General features: G+C 30.7%; 1 protein-coding gene across 1 annotated transcript; it reads right to left on the reverse strand.

The window, feature by feature from the left end:
- Positions 1-282: 282 nt before the first annotated feature.
- Positions 283-1,858, reverse strand: LOC129915336 (homeobox protein bagpipe). Its single transcript, XM_055994824.1, has 3 exons — positions 1,329-1,858; positions 815-1,224; positions 283-749 (listed from the first exon to the last, which is right to left on the reverse strand). Exons 1-3 carry the CDS (start codon positions 1,738-1,740, stop codon positions 315-317), a joined length of 1,257 nt encoding a protein of 418 aa, XP_055850799.1. The 5' UTR covers positions 1,741-1,858; the 3' UTR covers positions 283-314.
- Between the last annotated feature and the right edge of the window lie 12,174 nt (positions 1,859-14,032).

The following is a 14,032-nucleotide window of genomic DNA, read 5'->3' on the forward strand; positions in this document are numbered from 1 at the left end:
TAAAGCCTGTGGAAGTAATTTTTGAATTTTTTTCCGTAACAATACCTAAACCTTGTAGTTTATGATGATGTTGATTTCTCCATCCATTTGGGTTAAAATTATCACAATTTAAATCAAAAACATAAACCAACTTTTGTTTAATTTTAAATTAAATTTTTATTTAAACCAATTGAAAAACATACATTTTTCACTTTTACACACTTAAAGCTTATTTTTTTTTTACGTACAATTTTGGTATACTAGTCCTTGACATTAGGAACAACTTTTTTTTTTTTCTACATATTTACAATCACATGCAACACTTAATTCTTCTTCTAATCAATTTCTAAATTTTCACAATCTTCTTCTTCCATTGTTTCACTATCACCGCTACTTTCCGTTGCACGTGATGCCGCTATTGCAGTCGTCGTTATATTTGCACCTGCTGATGATATCCGTGCAATAAAATTTGGTGAAGTAGACTCTCCAACAACATCTAATCTTCTTGGTGTGTGATCATCACAAGATGAAGATTGCATCGGGCTCGAAGACTCTCGACTATGAGCTGGAGATGAATCTGTATAACGAAGACCATCATCACTTTTGGAGAAATTTACTGGAACACCTTTGAGATGTGATAGGAAATTCTGATGATTGGCGGTTGTACTCGCTCCACTTGGCGGTGGAATGGCAGTGGGAATTTTTGTTTGATAGAAATATGGGAATGGAACTTGTGGTAAAGGTACTCCAACTCCATAAGCCATTTGGATCTGGAAGAGAAAGAAAAGTGTTATTAGAAAACTGGGAGTTTTTATCAGGAGGTTTGAAGACTTACCTGATGGCGATAAATATTCAGAAGAGCTGGATCAAGTCCCCCAGAATACGGCCCCTGAGGGAACATATGAGCATACGGACTATCATCCCTCACCAAAACTTGAACCGGAACTCTCTTGGTAGCATTCAGCAGAGCTGCTTCATGTTGCTGAATCTGTTTCCTCTTTGTCTTATAGCGACGGTTTTGAAACCAAATCTTAACCTGAGTCTCTGTCAACCTCAAATTCTTGGCCATTTCTGAACGTTCCGGACCCGAAAGGTATCTCTGCTGGGCAAATCTGCGCTCCAATTCGAATACCTGTGCGTGACTAAAAGCGGCACGCGACCTCTTCTTTCGGCTATTACCACTCATAGTGTCATCATGCAGGTGCGATTGTCCCGTTTGATATAATGGCGGTGGCGAATCACAATCTAAGGAACAATAAGAGAACAAAAGAGGTTAAATTTCAGCACTTAACGGCGGTAACACAAAAGATGAAAATGGTATCAGTCAGTGTCAAGAAATTATTGCTCACCTGAGTCATTACTTGTGCACCGTCGCATGTCAATAGCATGCATTCTGTTGCCACTTCCGCCCTCCGACGAAGATGGTGGTGAGTGAAAAAGTTTCATATGTACCGCTGCCGCGGACCGGCTGAGATATCCTTCCCCGCGATTATTATTATTGTAGTACTGAAAATAGTCCGAAGGGTGCAAGTTATCCCCGTTATCACAGGTTGGACTTGGATTCGAGGCAGTTTCTGGCGTATGCCTAGCGTTCAATTTGTAAATACTCATTTCGTGATGTCCACCGGACAACATTGTCGGACCAGATTCGAGTGATTTTCGTCGCGAAATGTGTGGCGTAATTGTGGTATTGTTGCGGGTAAGAATGTCGTTTATTGAAAAAGGTGTCGAAAGATTTTTATTACAACTTAACGTATCCATAGTTTATCTCCGAGAGAGCGAGAGAAGATTATAATCCAAAAACTAAAAAATCCGTCTGACGTGTTTCGAAGTTAGCAACCGAATGAATACTTTAGCGTGGCCGCAAGTCCTCAAATAGTCCTCCTCGATCGGTCCACAATGAGTATGGTACTGACTTGCTGGCACTGAGTATTAGCGAGAGTACCAAATCCACCCTCTCTAAGTACCCATATAATCGAGAGTTCTATTTTTAAACCCCCCGAGACGTTATGCGATTGTATTGGTGATGAGTTTCTCAGGAGAAGTAGTGTATTGGTTTGTGGCTGGCAACTTAAGCATCGGGAAAGTGCCTGTGATTTACGATGGGTCGTGTCGATGGGTGGTGGCTGTGTTGTCTCTTTTTTTCGTTAGACGATGAATTCCTCTCAACACAGCTCAGGGGTGAGTTTTTTTTCTTCTTCTACTTTTTTTTGTTTATTTTTAAAAAAGTATCTGTGTGAAGAAGAAAATCTTCTTAGAAAGTATTTGAGAGATAGTAAAAGTGGTTTCTCATTGGCTGTCGCCTGTGGCAATTCTTCGTTTCCCATTGGAAGATTTTCTAAGGAGTAGATTTGTTGTGTGTGCGAGATGTGACTGTCATCAGTTTATTCTTGGTCTATATTTTCAAAAAAAAAAAAAAACATTAATATGATAATGGGGATGATTTGGATCAATTGATTTTTTTCATCAAAGTCGTTGAAGGTGATTAGTGGTTAATAATTATTATTATATTGTTGTGTAGACTATAAATATGGAAGGGGTGGTGTCATGGGAAATCTACACCTTAGGCGATAGTCCTATTTAAGTTTTATTCTTTTTTGAAGTTCATTGAATTGGATTTTTATATGTTTTATTGAATGAAGTTTATTGTGTGAAGAGGGTTGATTAATTTGATTGAATAACTTGCCACACTTATAATATTGTGTGTGTCATATTATGAGTTGGTGGCACTTACATTTGAATGAGTTTGAATAAGGAAAGTTTAATTAATAAGCGGTTTAAGGACGAACGGATATGATACACACGCGTTGTAAGGAATTTGTGTATTGATCAGAAATTAGCAGATTTTTGATGGTGTGAACAATATAATTGACATACAGTGATACCGTGTCACACGAAACGATTTCATCATTGTTTTGAATGGGTGGAGGATTTTCGGAAAATTGTTACAAAGGTTTTTTTTTGTAGGTCAGGAAGTTAAAAAAAGTAATGAAACTGTGTGCAAACAATAAAGTTGTGTTCCATTGTTGACCAAAAAAAAAATTTCGGTTGTTGGAGGCTGAGAAATTTATTTGCTGTATAGATAGGAAAAAGGTTATGTTCAGGGATATATGTATCTCTGGCAGAAATACGCTTTAGATATAGAAAAGGTTATCGATTTGAAATCGTGGATGATTGAACTACTTATAGTAGACTAACTAAAGCAAATTATTAGGGAACCCGGCCGAACAGCTCTGATTTTGACGATTTTTTTTTCAAGCGTGAATAAAAATACTTTAAAGGATATAGATTAAAAATTGCCGATGTTACCGTATTGTATTTTTTTTTAATTAAAATTAAATTTTTATGATCCTGAACTTTGCAGACAATTTGTCTGCTGAGGTTTGGACAGCCACCAAAGTCGCAAAACTGGTCTGATTTTGAAAAATTAAACGGCATTCGCTTCGTTAAATAAAAATCTAGGGGCGATATTTTTTAGTTTTTTTTTATTTGTCTTAACAAAAAAGTTATGGCCAAAAAACGAAAAAAACACCAAAAAATTAATTAGAACAAAACCATTTATTTGCTTAAATTTCATAAAACAAATGAAAGCAAAAGATTCTCTAGGTAATTTAATGAAAAAAAGTATAAGGGAGTAAGGGACAATCTTCCATCGTTTAAGCGATAAATGCAATTTTCTCACAATATGACTTCAAAACAACGGCAACACCTACAATATTTTAAAATACATTTTTAAAAAGCCAGAAGCTCATTCTTATCTTTTAAATTAAAATTGACCAAATTTAATTAAGAGTTTTTGAAAAAATGGTCCTCAAACTCAGAATTAAAAAAAAAATGTTATTAAAAAAATTTAAAATGAGTTTTTTCTAAACTTTTTCTAATAAAATATAAATTTATTTTAAAAAAAATTTTGGCCATAAATATTATCAGTTGAATTCCAAAGCAGAAAAGGTAATATATATCACACATTTGAAAAGAAAATTAAAAACTACTTCAATTTCCATGCGATTTTTTGATAAAAACTGAATTTTTGCATTGAAATAATTAATTTTCTCAAAGACTTTGGTAAATAAGAACTTTAATTGTTGCTATTTAATTTTCGACAATAAGGGCTATTAAATAAATAAAAAATAACTTTATATTTAAATGTTAAACTTAAAAAAAAAATAAGTTAATTTTTTTTTTCAAAACTTCTATAAAAAAAAGTTCTTCGAAAATGAAATACTTTTAAATTTTTTTCATAAACCGTCATACATATTGACATTTCCTTTGATAATTTCAAATCATAATAAATGTGACCTAAAAAATTTGAAAAATAAATGCATTTTATATTACGAAAAAGTTTTAAAAACGACATGTTAAAATTTTTTCAATATTTTTTTTTCAAAAATCTGAGTTCAGTTATGTTATTCTATGGCAAAGTAATTTTACTCCAAAAGTACTCAATATCCAATGTTTATATTGAAATAGCTATCTCAAAATATGAACCATTCAGATATATTTAATGAAAAATTTCTATATTAAATTTAATGAAAATCGGCTTCGGCTTGGAATTAAATCAGTAACAAACTCATATCACAAAAGTTAGTTTGCAGTTAAAAAAAAAAAAAAAATGGAATTCATAACAGTTACATATGTGTAAAACTCATCGATTGGATATTACTGAACTTAATTACTACTTTACTGCGTGAAGGCAATGAGTTCACCAAATATGGAGCACGTCTTGCATTATTTTGGACCATTCATTCTTCAGAACAAGTTTTATTTGACTCCTCATTTCATGTTTTCTTAATTTTTCAGTCAGGGATGTAAATTCGATCTTGTTCAAGTGTTGGCGTTTTGAGGTGGATTTGTCCCTCAAGAATCTTTCTGAAAAAACTTTCATGTCTATTAATAATTATTGTTTTCTTGCCTTAAAAAAATTATATTAGTGCTAGGCCAGGATAATACAGTGATTCAGAAATTTCATGCATCGAGTTCTTAGCGATATAATGAACGAATAACGAAGCGTTTTCAAAACCAAGAAAAAATTTGACTTTTCTTAGCCACAAATTGTATATGAAATGATCTTCCTATATTTAAAAAAAACTCTTATAATGAAGAAAATTATTCGAAATTCTCATTTTTTAAAGAATTTATGTTCGAAATATCTCAAAAACGAAAAAACTGAATCAAGTTTCAAAACTTGAAACCAAAATAGAATATAATCTTTGTTTGTGTGTCCTTTCAGCTATAGAAAAAGGTTAAAAAATTATCAAGACGAAATTATTTCTAGGTCCTTCAAGATGACAATCCTTATCGTTATAATAGCTGTGTTTTATTTTCCTCGAGATCCAGATCAGATCATTGTTTTTATTAGCTTTACAACAAAAGCAGGATTTTTTTTTGTTATTGTTTCGAAAATAAATACAATGATCTGGGGTCAAACTAAGGCATAGGTATTATGTATAGATTAGACTGATTCAAAAAAATTTTTTTTTTTTGTTCAAAGTATTGTTGAAAATATTGTTGGAAATGACGAAAAAAAAAATACTGTAAAAGTTTCAGCCCTTAATGTTAACATTTAGTACCTCCGCATCGCAAATTTCTATTTCCCATACGATTTGTATGGGAAGGATTGTGTATTTGTGTTAAGAATTTTTTATCTTTTTACTGGTTCATCCAAAAGGCTTGACAAAATCATTTTCTTTTATAAAATTGTCCGCTCTACAAAAAAGCTCTTAGTAATTTTTTTGATTTACCCCCGCGTTTCGAAGTTATTCAACTTTAAAATATAAAAAGTAGTTTTTTCTCATTTTTTTCCGATATTTGAGGAAATTATTAGATTTTTCAAAAAATTTGGCAAAATTTTGAAATATTTGTATTCTATGTTGTGTTTTGGTTTCACAGATAATTTTATATAACTCTCAAACCCCTAATACTATCATATTAGATTTCTTCAATAAATTCGAATTATTCATTTTTTCAACTAAAAATTACACTGTGTTCGAAAATGGAACTTTTTTTTTCCGACAGAGGGCTCTCATGTCTACTAAAGATAATTCGAGTATGCTGAACACGATGGCGTACTCAGTTTTTCTGGATTAGGTCAAATAAGAAAGATTTTTGCGTTTGAAATTTTGTTTGCACATGCCAAAAATGAGGGTATAAAACACCATATATTTTCCAATTTTTAATTTTTTATCGATGTAAAATGACGGAAAATCTATTTTTTGAGAAGTATTATTCGTAAAAGAAGTTATCCAAAATAAATCTGTCAAATGACATTTGAGATCATTATTTTATGGCAAAAAAACGTCGATTTTTCTTAAATTTTTCTTGTATTTTTCGTTTTACTTAAATTAAAATGCAGCACTCGGTGGCAACGATTTGATCTTGTGTTTCGGGATAGAATATGGCTTTGTTTACAAATACGAATAGGTAGAACCTACCTACCTACCTACAATATTGGTTAAGCTTAACAGTGAATAAGTAGCAGTAAAACCATATTTTTTTGTCAAATTTTTAGTTTATAAAATAAAAAAATTACAAAATGTTCAAATGCAATACATATGTATAGGAAGTGGGGGGCAAAATCGTTTTCTTACTATGTTGTATGACAAAAAAAAATAAAACTGGCAAAACTTGCAATATGAAAAAAGGGGCTTTTGGTACGATCGGCAATGTCTGAAAGTATGAGCAAGTTTTTTTGAAACTCCGAAAACAGTTACGGCAACGTTTGTGATTTTTCAACAAATCATTACAGTTTATTTTAAAAGTAAGTTGCACTTTTAACAGTGAGATAGTTAAAGTTTTTAACTTATTCTTTTTTATAATGAAAGTTGGATATTCAAGAGTATTTTTTTGTGAAAAAGTGAATCCCAAAGAATCCCTTAAGAAAAAAAAAAATAGTTTTTGAACTTAAAAAAAAACTTAAATACAAATATTGATACCATGCCTGATTTTGTAATTAAATATCTACATCTACATATGTATAACATTCCAGAGTACTAACACATAAAACGTGTGTACAAAAAAATTTTTGAGTTTTCGTATAAATTTGTACCTTTATAGTTAAAAAAATTTAAGAAAAAGTGAAAACAAGTCGACGTTTTTTGCCATAAAATAATGATTTAAAATGTCATTCGACAGATTTTTTTTCAAATAACTTCTTTTACGTATAATCCTTCCAAAAAATAGATTTTCCATCATTTTACGTCGATACAAAATCAAAAATTCGAAAATATATGGTGTTTTATACCCTCATTTTTGGCATGTGCAAACAAAATTTCAAACGCAAAAATCTTTCTTATTTGACCTAATCCAGAAAAACTGAGTACGCCATCGTGTTCAGCATACTCGAATTATCTTCAGTAGACATGAGAGCCCTCTGTCGGTTTTTTGAACTATCACAGTGTTATTGTAGTCAATTTTTCGCGTCCGTTTTTTTTTTTAATTTTATAAATGCAATTTTGTAGAGCTTTCAATTTTATACAAGAAAATGATTAAATCTAGCCTTTTTGATGAACCATTAAAAAGATAAAAAATTTTAAACACAAATACACAATCTTTCCCATACAAATCGTATGGGAAATAGAAATTTGCGATGCAGCGGTACTAAATGTTAACATTAAGGGCTGAAACTTTTACAGTATTTTTTTTTCGTCATTTCCAACAATATTTTCAACAATGCTTTGAACAAAAAAAATTTTTTTTTTGAATTAGTCTAATGTAGATACGTTAACGTTCTGACGCTTTATGTCTCTTTCTTTTTCTTCTGATTAAATAGGGAGAGCAATAGTGAAAACTTTATCGTATGATCGTAATCGCAGGTATGCCGTAATTTGACATCTGAAATATAATACAGCTAATAATATAATTTTTTTATATTCAGAAATAAAGTATTTCTCAATAATAAAATCTTTGCTTTGGTGCAATTTTCATTTATGAAACATAACACAGTGTCTCCCAACTATATGAGTGGTTTAATGATCAGTCAGCATAAACAAATGATATTTTTAGAACTGTAGAGTTGCCAGTACAAACAAGAGCAATTTTCGAACTTTTTAAATGAATTTCGGCTGAAAAAAAAAACCGGAAACCTTACATGCATTTTTAGCAGCATTAATTTTCAAAAACTTAAAAATCGTTTTATTACTCAAAGCATTGAAAAAAATTTTTGGATGCTATTTTAGAATGGGTATCTATTAAACAAAACCTTAAACCATATTTAGAAAAAAAATCATTAACTGGGTTTTTTACAGATTGTTTTTTATATTTTGCGACACCACCAATAACGCACTAGCTATAAATAAATATAACAACATTTTTAATTCTTAATAAAAAGATTTTATTGCCATAACCACCCAGTTCTATCCTTGTTGCTATAACTTCCAAGCAAACTGAGTGCTCACAATCCAAGTGTGTGTATTACAAAATAATACAAACACAGCTATTGTAAACATTCGAGGTACTCTGTTGTCTGCAGTGCTCATTTTTCCTGTCAGAATCCGTTTAATGGATTATCAAAATCCACTTCAAATGTTTGTCCATCGCATTATCTGACCACAATAAGTTTTCAATCTGGGTGGTAGAGTCAGAAACTTAATATCCCATCTATATGTGGAGGGCAAGTAGATATCAATTAACAAGTGGAAGTGATTCACAAGCCAAGAGTGATACATCATGAATCTTAAATGTAAGTTGTTTCTTGTTTGATATGTTAATGGGGGCTGAAAATATATAATTACAAACCGAACTTTGGCAGTTTTTGAGGTTTCTCATTTTGTTATTATTTACAGACTTATAAGATTTTATATATAAGAATTTATATTGGATTTAAATTTGCTTCAAAATAAGAATATTTTTTTGTGGAATGTTTCTGGAGCTCTCATATTTTAAATCAACATATTTTTTCTTGAGTGATGGAAGCAAATAAGTACATTTTTAAACTTAAGCTAAGCCATTATTAAGATCAAATTAAATTTCTGAATTAAATATGAATTTTGTGGCACCAACAAGTGGTTATAAAGGGTTTAAGATGTCTCGAGATACTAATATAATTATAACTAATTCTAAGAGGGAAAAGAAAAATTATTGACATAAAGAAAATGTAGAAAATGCCATAAGTGCCATATTCAGATTTTTTTTTAATACAAAAAGTCTTACTTGCTTTTGAAGAATTAGTTTTTCAGCTTAATTTTGTTCTAATTTTTAACGTCCTTTTTTGTAAGGTCCTTTGTCTTCTAAAACATTGTCTTTTAACTTAGAATAAGAAAAATATAAGAGTAATTTTTTGCGGCTTCGGAACTGGTTTTGATTTATGTAACTGTCTGTTCTGCAAATCAGATATTGCTATCCATTATGTGCACAACTAACGGAGACCGGTTTTTGAGGAGCAATTCCGAGTATACCAATTTTATAATATTAGTTAAGAATTAAGATTAAATTGTAGGTACACTTAAATCCACCCTTTTATTATTTATTATTTTACTAAAAAGTACGTATACGCCACAGTGAACAATTTTGTATTTTATTTTTTTTATTCAAAAAAAAAAAAAACTAAATAAGCTAAAATAAAACTTGAAATGCAAAAAAGCCCAAAATGTGAATTTGTATTGCTGTTTGTATCTGTATAATTTGTTATGTTATAACATTTTTTTTTTTTTGAAAAAGAGACATTTAATGGAAATGTAAAGTCTTACTTTTTTTTAATTAAAGAACACAGAAACACAACAAATTATCCAGGCAGTAGAGTGAACTTAGTTTTGACTAGCACAAAATATAATAGTATTTTTGGTGGGAAATAGCCTTAGACATACAAATCTCATTTGCCCACTTTGTTGAAAAAATTCAACTTTATTGCATTTTTATAGGCATAACTTCATCTAGGAAACTAATTGTTTTAATTGAATTGGAATGAGACTAAGACTATATGGAGGGCTAATATCTAAATCGTACCAAGTCACAAAAAATGAATTCGGAGATATAACGAGTTAAAGTAAATACGTTTCCATTAAATCTTATGGTGAATATTTTTTCGAACAAATGGCAATTTGAATCGAAATACTCTTGGATCAAACTAATGAAAAACCGAAATAGAGTCAAACCTTGCGCAGATTGGCACTATACTCTGTCCAACAAAAACTGTCAGTACAGGCTTTATGGGAGAGCTTTTTTCAAATCAGTGGGACCAAACGATTTTACAAAAGTACAAATGCCCCTGAAATACATAAGATAACCACAGACGTGCCATGGCATTGTTGTTGTAATTTCTTTATCAAGCACCGTCCTATGACCTATCTTTTTTTTTTTTTATAATGAGCGCGCACTAAAGGGTTTTTGGGTTCCCTTAATATGTATATATACACAGTACGAGCTTTAGGAAAGGAGGATGTAAAAGGAGATACCGATGCACATTGGTTTTAAAGTTCTGAACATTAAAATGGGAGGGAAAAACTGAGGCGGGTAATGCATTCCACATTCTAGTAGTACGACTAAAGAAAGAATCTCTGTATTTGACGGTACGTCCGAAGTTGGGCTCAAGTGTAAACTGATGGGCATTCCTTGAAGTACGAGTATTACGGTTGAATTGTTTAAGGGGATGAATGCAGCTAGCTATTTCATTAGAACATTTTTTAAAAATGTACCTATAAAATAAGGACAGGCATGATAAATTCCGGCGGTGCTCAAGAGGTGGGATTGTATCAGTAATGGACCTATTTCCTATCATTTTAAAAGCTCTATTTTGAATTCTATCCAAATAACTCAAGTGGGTCTTAGGAGCACCTGCCCAGATATGGGAATTATACTCGAGCTTTGGACGAATATATGCTAATATATTATATATCTGCCACACGATCGATGACAGCTGACAGACTGAAACTCATTCAACAAGGGTGGTATTAAAAATATTCACAATAAATGAGAGTTACCATTGGTAAACTTCCTTCATAAAATACTCCCTTTTTCTATTATTTTTGTGAAAGAGCTTTCAGGATTAATGCTTTTTTAAGCTTTTAAAACGAAAAAAAAGACGTAAGTGTTGTCGTGTGGTTGGTGGCTATCTGTTTTTCGTTTGTTTGGAAAACAATAAACAATAAATCTTTAAGCGGACGTGTTGCGTTGGGATGTTTTTGAAAATTAAATTGCAAAAAGTTACTTTATTACATCTGGGTGGTGTGGAAAAAGATAATTTTTTTTCTTTCTTTTGAAAATTTGTTATTGTGGAATTCTACTAACAAAGGGGTAATGCTGGTACTTTTTCGATCAAACTTGAAACATTTTTATGCAAAGTGCGGCATCGCTGTGAGAGCTTTTTGTTGTGATAGACTTATGCGTTAAACATGATGCAGAGTGAGATGCAAACGTATTATCTTATCTATACAGACAATTTTTGTTGGACAGATTACACGGTGCGACACTGAAAATACACCCGAGAAATAACATAGTGTAGGCTGTTCGTATGGTCGAATAATGCATCAAAATATTTTTGTTATATTTTTGGAACCCTCCATTTTTTTTTATTTACAAAAAACCATTTTTACAGACCTTACGATGTAATCTATCAATATTTCAGTCATTTTTCTAACAACTCTCAATATGTTATATGTTTTTGGAAAGAGGATAATACATACTACGCTTATTTGTGAATAAAAATGTATGTTTTTTTTAATTTTTTGACATTAAACGTGTAAAAAGCGATTTTTGAAAAGTCTGAAAAAATGACTTTTTTTACCAAGCTAAATCTCTAAAATTATAACAATTAAAAATCTGAAAAATGTTCACATGATAGCTACACTTATTAAATTTGAGTCTGTAAAGTTTTAAATTTTTTGAACGAATGGTTTGGCTGGAATTTAAAATTGATGGAACAAGGTCCAAGAAACCCCATGTTATTCCCATAAGAAACTTCAACAGGTTAGAATTAAGTTAGAGACTTGAAACTTGGGGAATATTTTTTTTTAGTTTATTTTTAACCATATAAGATCGTAGGAGCATAGAAATTCTTATTATTTTAAAATAACGAACACCCTATTGTGGACCTTGCAATTCACATCATGAAAAACCACATTTTCTATTTACGAAAAAATAGCATAGATTCCGCAGTTTTGGTCAAATTCAATAAAAAAAATACGCCAATTTGTGCCTAAATGTATATTATTTCAGAATATAACCTTACTTTATTTTTTTGTTTGTTTTATTTTGCAAAAAAAATTGGGTAAAGTTGAAAAAATTGTGAAAAAAATCACTTTTTCAAGATTTGTGGGATAAAAACCTACACTTAATTTGTTTAAACAATAGACTTCTATACATCATTCAAAAGGTCTGGAAATCTTCTTTCCAAAAACATATAACATATTGAGAGTTGTTAGAAAAATGACTGAAATATTGATAGATTACATCGTAAGGTCTGTAAAAATGGTTTTTTGTAAATAAAAAAAAAATGGAGGGTTCCAAAAATATAACAAAAATATTTGTATGCATTATTCGACCATACGAACAGCCTACACTATGTTATTTCTCGGGTGTATTTTTTTTTTTTTTTTTTTGTAGCACAGTGTTATAGATTTGGATTTTTAATTTTTTTTGTATTGGTCCGTTTCAGCTGTGAAGCCTCCATATGACTTCTCCAAGAACTTAAAGATCCCTTTGCTGATTTCCTCAGGTTAAAGTTTTTATTAAATACTTTTTGGCAAATTGTCATCGAAAAGATCCTTTGAGTGAAGAATAGATTTGTTAGATTTGTTGAATAGATATTTCTTTAAAGGATACCCATCTACAAAATTTAGATTTGTCATCTCCGCCTTAACATTATGTATACCAACTTAAAAAAAAAAAAAATGAGAACCGCCTTTTTATCCGATCTCATTTATTGATGAGGTCATACTTTGAATTGTTCTCAGATAAAAAAAAGTGAACCTGGCACCAGTTTTTATTTTTAGCCTTTTTAGTTTATACAATACAAAATTGTTCAAGCTTTATTATGCGAAAAAAAAATTTATTTTTCATTATTCTCATAAAAAATATGTTCGTTTTTGTGAAATAAATATGAAAATTCATACGAATGCAGCTATGCAACTTCTAAAATTATCTATATAGCGGAAAAAAAAATTATAGTTGGATTATAGCAAATTTGACTTAGCACATATTTAAACCATTTTATTTTCAAACCATTCAAAGTTTTATATTATACTGTACTAGGCACACAAATGGATTCATTCTTGTTCCAATAATTCATTATTCTAATATTAGAACCAGGTTCATGTACATGATAATTGTGAAAATGAATTGTTTACCTATTGTAAGTATTATTTTTTTTTTCATTCAATTTATATCCTCCATGGGGATTGTTTGTTTGTATATTTTCCGTAGTAAGAAGTTTAAGGAAAAAATAACAAACAAGTAGTTCATTAGAATCAATCCAATAAATGTTTTTCAATCCAAGAAGAAATAAAATGGAGTAAGTATTTTTCTTTTGGTCTTTTGGGCATATAAAAAATGACTCTTTTTTTATTAACTTTTATCAAAAAAAAAAAAAAATTAATATGATCTGACCTGGTATTTCTAACATCCAAAAAACCGTCCTTGAATAACAAAATAAAGTAGGTATTTAATTTATTTAAGACCTACTACCTTATATAACAATGCATCATTCAAATTGGTACTTTATATATACCGCTACCAGGACGTTGCGGATGTGGATTTTTTCTTCCACATTGGCTCTTTCTTTTGTCCGAAAAGAAAGATCTCGTTTAAAATTAAGTCTTTTGCATTTTTTCGTCGCAACTTCTTTGCATCCGCATCCGCATTAAAACCCACACTGATTATTGCGGATGCTAAGGCAGATGTCGAAATTCATGCGAGTGCAGTGCGAATACGAATAATCGCAACATCGCTAGTAAACTAGATGCTAAGAGCTTGACTTGGTAGTACATAAAATCAAGAAATAAAAAAAAAAAAATTGTTAAATTCATGAAACTTGGCAAAAAGTTTGCTTTTGGGATATAAAAAAAAGTTGGGTGGAAGGGTGTTTTTTCGCGGACAAGAGGGAGGAGCTGAAGGTCAAAAATAT

This window comes from Episyrphus balteatus, chromosome 3, assembly GCF_945859705.1.
Source record: "Episyrphus balteatus chromosome 3, idEpiBalt1.1, whole genome shotgun sequence".
Classification (NCBI taxonomy): domain Eukaryota; kingdom Metazoa; phylum Arthropoda; class Insecta; order Diptera; family Syrphidae; genus Episyrphus; species Episyrphus balteatus.